At 38.0% G+C, this 8,287-nt stretch overlaps 1 protein-coding gene across 1 annotated transcript; it reads left to right on the forward strand.

Annotated features, from left to right (window-relative positions):
- Positions 1-721: 721 nt before the first annotated feature.
- LOC122808895 (potassium voltage-gated channel subfamily D member 1-like) lies at positions 722-3,325 on the forward strand. The gene is made up of 2 exons (XM_044080010.1): positions 722-952; positions 1,650-3,325. Exon 2 carries the CDS (start codon positions 2,206-2,208, stop codon positions 3,322-3,324), a length of 1,119 nt encoding a protein of 372 aa, XP_043935945.1. The 5' UTR covers positions 722-952; positions 1,650-2,205; the 3' UTR covers position 3,325.
- The last annotated feature ends 4,962 nt before the right edge of the window (positions 3,326-8,287 follow it).

Consider the following 8,287-nt stretch of genomic DNA (forward strand, 5'->3'; position numbering starts at 1 on the left):
TGCTCGGATTTAATAAAGACCGCAGTATCTTATGAGATTTCTACCTTTAACCTTCGTTAAACCCACCTACTTCAGAATTAAAAACTCAGTTTTACAATTTGTTGGGTGAACACCTGCTGATATATTCAGAAAAATTAAAATTTACTACAACACATAAACTACTAGCAGTAAGACAACTGCTGGAAACATTCCTCAACACTAAGCAAATGGGCGTGCTGGTCATAATAAATGCATCCCTTTTTAAAAACAACCTATTAAATATTCATCCTGCTATCATTACTAGAAGGCTTATGCTTTGCATTTGATAATCAATTGGAAGACCGACCTATATTCACCTTAATAAAGTCACGTATCACCATAGCACGTACTAATATGCTAATTCTACATACACATTAGAGTTGCCTTTCCTTTTGATAATGTTCAGTACTTTGCTGCATGTGCTTTTAAACAAGCAACTTATATCCACTTGTAGATAATTTAGCTTGCAAATGCATGCGCTGAGTTTAAAATGAATTAAGATTTACTATACTACCCAGCCGAATAAGTGCAACGAAACAGTGCAGTACTGTAACGCAAGGAATAGCAGTCCATGCGTTAAGCAAGCACTGCCCTCGGTGTCTTTCTGCAAACCCTTAAATATTTAAGAGCCTTGCCTCCCTTGCACGCGGATGGCTGGCGCATGGCAATGGTATGGCAAACTCCTCCTTCTCCCGAAACATGGACTGCACCGCGCGACGGCAGGCAAAGGAGGAGAGGTGCGAACGGCGAGGGAGAGCATGCAGAGCATTTGCCGCAGCTGGGACCCGCATGCAAGGAAAGTGAGAGGTGAAAAAATAGGAAACACTACTGGAAAGCAGCCTAATCCCAAAGGAACGTACCGTCCCTACGAGAAAAAAATACACCGGGACAGTTGTGCAGGACTAATGTAAAAAAGCCAGAAAAAAATCCTAGGGTCTGTAATATTTGCATTTTTGCCAGCTGGTTTTATATTTTGATAGTTGGTTTTATTTCTTTGGATGCTTGCGATAGCGAAGAGGAAGAAGTGGTTTATAATGTTCAAAAGACTGATGCAGTGTTGCAGTTGCACCGACGTGTGACCTGACCTTTTGGCTTTTCCTTTTAATTCACCTCGCTTGGATTTTATGCACATCTGGTACACATGTTCACTTCAAATTGAAAGGAATTTGCAAATTTTATTCCAGCTTGCCATTTGGAGTCTAGTGATTTGCAGTTATTTATCTGAAATACTAAATACATTAACACTATTTATATAACCCCTTTAGTATTCGACTTTTTGAAGACTGTCTAATGGGGGGGGGGGCAGTAACGGGGATCCCCTATTTCTATCGTCTGCGCACCCTTACACGTTGTACATAGTGGCGGTGGGGAGGCTGAAGATAGCTGAAAGTTGTGGTTGTCTGCCTTCTTTTGTGGAGTTGAGAATAACGTGCATTTTGTGTGGTTTACAGTTGTCTGAATCTCTGTGTGTATGTGTACAGCACTGATTAAGGGAGTCATTGTTTATTTTAAACGAGTTAAATGTATTTTATCAACTCACATGAAGTAACATATCACCCTCCCACTTTTTTTATTTTTTTTACTGCCGTGATAAGATAATGAGTAGTTGTATTATCTCTCTCTACCTACAGGTTCCTGGCACTTTGTCCGATACTGTTAATGAAGAAGATTACGTCAGGACAGTGTTTACTTTATTAATGAAAATAGCCACAACACTGCAAAAAAAATGAAGCAAATATATGTTTTACAACCTCTGAACATTTTCTGGAACTTAATGCAAGTGTTGCATCTTTCTGACAAAATAGTACTTTGACTTCTTGTGAACATTAGTGCTAATGGTACACATTTTTGAGGCTTTGGATTGCTTGTATTTGAGAACAGCAAGCTAACATAACATTTTAAATGTTCCAAAAACAAAAGCAAAACTGTTCCAAATCCTCAAACACAATTAAGGAATACCTACATCAAATAAAAATGCTTCTGAGATATCAACTAAGATGAAACAGAAAACAGGACGCACTGGTTCTAAGGACTAAGAGATACATTTATACTTGCTAAGGATGCATATAAGGTCCTTCTCTGACTTCTCTGCTTTTTGAGGTTAAGGCAGAATATTTTGTTCCAAAGTTTGATGTTATGAAGTGGAGCTGAATTTGTGGCTAGACTTGCCCAGTATTGAAAGGAACAATGGCTGCAGGGGTGGCAACTTGGCTGCCTTTTGCAAGGGCAGCTGCTGTGGGATGGCTTCCACTGGCAAAAAAGGCCATGCCTAAGGCCCCAAGTGACAATAAGAGACGTAGTGATGAAATTCTGATTGTAAATGTTAGCGGGAGACGATTTCAAACCTGGAAAAATACCTTGGACCGGTACCCTGACACATTACTGGGAAGTTCAGAGAAAGAATTTTTCTACAATGAAGAAACCCAGGAGTATTTCTTTGACCGGGATCCTGAGATGTTCAGGCATATCCTGAACTTTTATCGCACTGGTAAGCTTCATTACCCTAGGCAAGAATGCATTGCAGCTTATGATGAGGAACTTTCATTCTTTGGGATTATTCCAGAAATTATTGGGGATTGCTGTATGGAGGAGTATAGAGACAGAAAGAAGGAAAATGCTGAAAGGCTGGCAGAGGACAATGAGGCTGAAATGGCAATCGATGCCCCCCTTCCTCCAAACAGCACATTCCGTCAGAAGTTATGGAGAGCTTTTGAAAACCCCCACACAAGCACTATGGCCCTAGTGTTCTACTATGTTACAGGATTCTTTATAGCAGTCTCTGTTATTGCCAATGTTGTAGAAACAGTTCCTTGTCGGCCTCATCCTGGAAAGGTCAGGGACATCCCTTGTGGGGAGAAGTTTTCCCTTGCATTTTTCTGCATGGACACAGCTTGTGTGATGATCTTCACATTTGAGTACCTGATGCGTCTGTTTGCCGCCCCTAGTCGTAGCAAATTTATGCGAAGTGTCATGAGTATCATCGACGTGGTAGCTATCATGCCATACTACATTGGTCTAGTGATGCCCGAGAATGAAGACGTCAGTGGGGCTTTTGTCACCCTCAGGGTCTTCAGGGTTTTCCGAATCTTCAAATTTTCCCGTCATTCCCAGGGCCTTCGGATTTTAGGATACACACTGAAGAGTTGTGCCTCAGAACTTGGCTTTCTCCTTTTTTCCCTCACCATGGCCATTATCATTTTTGCTACTGTCATGTTCTATGCCGAGAAAGGCACCAAAGAAACTCATTTCACTAGTATTCCTGCCTCTTTTTGGTACACGATAGTCACCATGACAACACTTGGGTAAGTCACATCTTATGTGTCCTACAGATGTAGTAAAATATTTGTGCTTTTCTGATTTTCATTCTTTTGTTTACCCATGAAAGTAAACTGTTCTGGAGTTTGTCAAAAATCCTTCAGGTGTCTCATTTCTAACATGAAAGAGATGAACAGAAATGTTGTGATCAATCTGCTCTCAGTACTGCCTTCAAAAAATACTCCTAGCTAAACCAAAAAAAAAAAAAAGAAATTGTACCCAAAGTTCCATGCAGGTGGAACATTTCCAGTTTGACATGAACTATCTAGGAGCAACTAACATTGATGCATCTTCATCATCTCAGTTGTTGTGCTAAATGCAGCTAGTTGTTGCTCTGAAGTGTTTCGAATAGCCAGTTTTCTTGTAGATTTTATGGGTGAAATTAAGAGGATCACTGAGCTCTTTTTATTATTTTACAAGTTAGTTGTTATTTGTGTATGATCGTTACTTAAAATTGTGTACGATTGCCTTTTTTATTCACTTGTGATGTCACATACTAGCGAGGTCAGAGCAAGGATGATGCATGCTGTTAGTGCTAGGAAATTGTGCTGACTAGTAATTAGAGGACATTCCTGTGTTCTGTCATCTCACTGACAAGAGTAAGACTGAAACCTTTAGTTAGCAATGGTGAAAAAGAAAACAAAACACAGTTATTTGCTTTGAAAAGGTAGAGTAATTCATTAACTCACTAAAAGTTATATAGTACTTTTCAACTGCAGTTGCCCATACAGTTAAAACAAACAACAACAAAAAAAACTGCAGTCAGTGTGACAAGTTCAGAGGATTTAAATGTGCAAGTTTCTTATGTTGCCCTCCAAGTAATGCATTCACACCTGACAAGAGTACAGTACCAGTTTAAGAAAATAAAATGCAATGTTGCATACTCAATAGTGGATATAGTTTGCAAGAAGTGTGGAACAATATGTGGAGAGAAGTTGAACAGAAGCTGAGTAAACAGTGGATAGAAGGTCTTAGAGGGTTATAATAATATGCATCTTTGAAACTCTGAAACAGCATGTAGGGTACACAAATGGGTGGGCTGAATACAATATGTGGTGCCAGGAAGACAAGGAAGCTAGTCTGCCAGGTGCTTGCTTTGAATACATTTTTTAAACTCTGTTTATTAACCATCTAAACCCACTAAATACATGTTTTTGTTGGGCATCTCAGGAATCCTTCCTGATTAAGTGACTTGCTTGGGGTCACATATTAAGAAATAGATGCCGAAGGAATTAAGCTGGAGATTATTGCTGGAATGTTTATAGGGATAGTTAATAGAAAAGAAAAAAAGAAACCTTAATAAGATCAGCATAGGACAATTCCTGCAGGAACAGACTGCACAACCATCACATTATAATGACAGAGAAGTAATAGAAGTATGCAGAAACTACATTTTTGTTAAGAGAGAGAGCTGAAGCTCTGTTAGGTCTACCCTGCATAACTATCAACACGTAACTCCTCTGCTGTTCATTTTGGGCTTGCAAATCATTTTGTTGTAGTTGGTCTATTTTAAGCTTACTGCCCACACTGTATTAGAAGCACTGCTGCCTCTGTTTTTATGTACTCACTGTTACAGCCCATAATTTGTAGCTTTCCTTCACAGGACTTCAGTGTGACTTTGCCTAAATGGCCATACACAGTTAAAAGAATTTGATGTATAACTAAATAACTCGTATCAGTGGTTTGCCTAAATCAGTAAAAAAAAATAATAAATAAATAAATAAAAATAAAATGTTTGATTTTTCTACTTCTCACTGACAGCTTATGTCAGTTAACAGCTTCAATTTTAAGAAATACAACCAAAAGTTGAGAGATGCTTGATATAGCCATGCTGTGCCAAGTGCTTCTCATGTCTCTCAGTGAACTGAAACTTCCTTGTGTTTGTACCCATAATTTCTCAGTCTGCTGGTATGCATCGAGAGCTTCTCCCAAGTGCAGTATCTGCTCTGCGTGCCTTGCAGTCATTACTGCACTACTTTGTTTACATCCCCAGGAAGGAGATGCATAGGTTACTTCTTCAGTTTAGTGCCACTGACTGCATATGCAGGAAGTACTGCTGTCTCCATCTGCTGAAGCTTACAGGCCTTACAATGATATTATGACCCTTAACTGGTCTGTGTTTCTTCTCAGGTGAGGCTTCTTGTGCCAAATAAACAAATATCCTTTGAAAGCTGCTGTAGCAGAAGTCATGTGCTTTTCCTTCTAGACAAGATAGGCTAAATTTCTGCATGGTAGGAGTCAGCGTTGTTGCACACTTGTTGTGCTGACTTGTCAGAGAGAATAAATGATGGCTGCCTTGCTTAACATAGCTGAGAAGAGTGACTTGTTGGGTAGTTGGCTACACTGCAGAGAGTAGAGTAGTTATTTAGTGCACACCTGTCCTGCAGTAGTGAAGGTTGTTACTCACTCCCACGGGACATGTACAGAAAGGGCGAAGCACCATTACAGCCCAGATGTAGCACGGTGGTTGGTTATTCATTCCACACACTGAAAATGTGCACTGCTTTGCAAATAACAGCTTCAGCTATTATATATACAAGCTTCATGTTCCTTTAACTTTAGGAGGAGATATCTGTGCTGCCTTATTGCATTGTTATATGTTTGATACACTGTGAAATCTACACTCGAAACATCAACACAGCATATCTTACCTCACTGTTCCTAGAATGTTTATTGCATACAGTCGTATGTATACACACCATTCTTTAAATCGATTTCTGACATCTTAGCAAAATGCTTTAAGCTATAAACACTTCATTGCTATTATTTAATGTTTTATGTTTAGATTGCTGATGTTGCATTCTACCTTGAGTTATACTCATTTATCTTTTCAGAGTATGTATTGCTATCTTTCTTTGCATGGAGTCAATTTGTTGTTTGTTTTATCCTTGAATGTAATTGTTTCTCATGCAATTTGCCCTTTTTAATCAAACAGTTTTACCACAGTATTTGCCATGAAGTCTCTTGGGTTATGCTTAACATAGATATTCATTGCTAAATGTGATTACCTATTTTTCAGAAACTGAATAGATTAATTAAATACCTAATATTTATGCTGCTGGGGTTGTAGACTGTACGGAAACACACACTGAAAAAGAATCAGTTTTGCTGGTTAAAGATGTGATTGCATGGCAATCTGGACAATGAAAAAGCTGTGAAATAAGAGACTTTACACAGATTTCAAGCAGCTCACTTTTGCTAAAACAGAGACAGGTCAGGAAATTGAATGACAGGGGAAAGTTGGCTGTATTGATGTTGAAACGTGATATGAATTCTGGTCAAATGTGTACAGCTCATAAATGCACAGGAAACAAAAACACAGTTATCTTAGGAAAGTTTTTAGGTCTGTTTACTGAGAGAAACTGTGGCTATAAAGCCTTCTCTGCTACCATCCTGGGTACTTTCACATTTTTAAGCTTTTAGTTTAACACCATTTGATGCAGCTGTAAACATTTCAGTTGTAATTCCTGGATTTTTTCTAAATGTGGCATTTAATATAATTTTCAAAGTCTTGTTCATTTAGGATGATTGGGATACCTATTATTATGTGTGTCTGTCAGTGTGTGTGCGCATGCACCTGCGTGCATTTATGTGCCCCAAAGGTGGACATCACCTGTGCTGTATCACCTGAGGGCTGTGGTCTGCTATAGCTGACAGGGGTTGAATGTAGTATCTTCCAATGATATGTCAAAATATGTTGACAGTTAGATAAATGTGACTACTATGTGACAGCAGTCACCCAGTAGGAGGGAAGCAACACAAAATAGAACAAATAAGCAATCACAAACTCAATCAGGCAAAGGTTTGTGATTTAATATGGCTGAAATATATATGCTTCTCTTAATTAGCAAAACTAGTATAACACATTCTATATAATGAAAATAAATATTTTTTTGCCACTATTGTTACATAAACCAAATGATGGCAATATGTATCAAGTTTATATCCGTGGCTGACGGACCATTAGCAAGGAGATAACTCACTGTACTGGATACTTACTAAATATATATTTTTTTAGCAATATGTTTGAAACTCACATCTAAGAGAGCAAAAACTTCCCATTTCTAAGTAGCTTGTGGTTAATTATTTGACTTCCTGTGGTGAAATATTACTAGCTTATGTTTATTTAAGCAACATGATGGACTTGTCAAGTGAAAGTTAATAAGGTAGACATTTGAAAGAGCTAAAATACATTTATTAACGCATACTCACATTTTGCAGCAACAGTAAAATCACTGTGCCTGATAGTAAAACAGAGTGAGCATGTTAATATCAGTGCATGGTTGCAATTTAAATATGCACATGTTCATTAATGCAATGCCCTGGAGTTCTGTAGGAACAGAACTGGTAGTAGGCTGTTTGGGAACCCCCCCATTGATACTGATCAGTTTAATTACCAAAAATTCAAGAAAATTCATTTTCAGCCCACAGTTTCAATCAGATTTGTTAAAGCTATGGAAATGCCTTGGGCTTCTTTGACATAATGACTTAATTGTAGGCTTCCCCTACAGAATTATTGAACATTCTCAGCACAACATGCTGTTAATAAAAAAGGAACCTTTAAAGGATGTAATAATTTATTTTGTGCAGTTTTAGTTTGTCAACCCCAAGTTATCCATGTTTGCATTGCTACTGCAAATCTTGAAATATTGTTAATGTAGTTACAAAATATATGGACCAAATAGCATTCTCTGCCTTCGTGTTCTCAAAAATATGGATATTTTTTCACGTAGCTATACCTCAACACCATAGTCACTGTTAAGTAACAGCTAAAGCACCCTAATGTGCTTCTTTTGTACAGTTATTAGTTTCAGCGAGTCATTAGAATTTAACTTTGCTAAATTCTCATTTTAGTTTATATTCACTTTTTATTATGTGTTCAGTGTTATAAAAACAAAGTATACCAAGCTTTTCATTGATTCATCATTTGGTTATATCAAAGGTTACTTTTGAA

This window comes from Protopterus annectens, chromosome 8.part0 (genome assembly GCF_019279795.1).
Source record: "Protopterus annectens isolate FY-2018-M chromosome 8.part0, PAN1.0, whole genome shotgun sequence".
NCBI classification, from domain to species: Eukaryota; Metazoa; Chordata; order Ceratodontiformes; family Protopteridae; genus Protopterus; species Protopterus annectens.

Excerpts from the sequence above, each read along its gene's own strand:
- LOC122808895 (XM_044080010.1), top strand. The coding sequence starts at position 2,206 with ATGGCTGCAGGGGTGGCAACTTGGCTGCCTTTTGCAAGGGCAGCTGCT.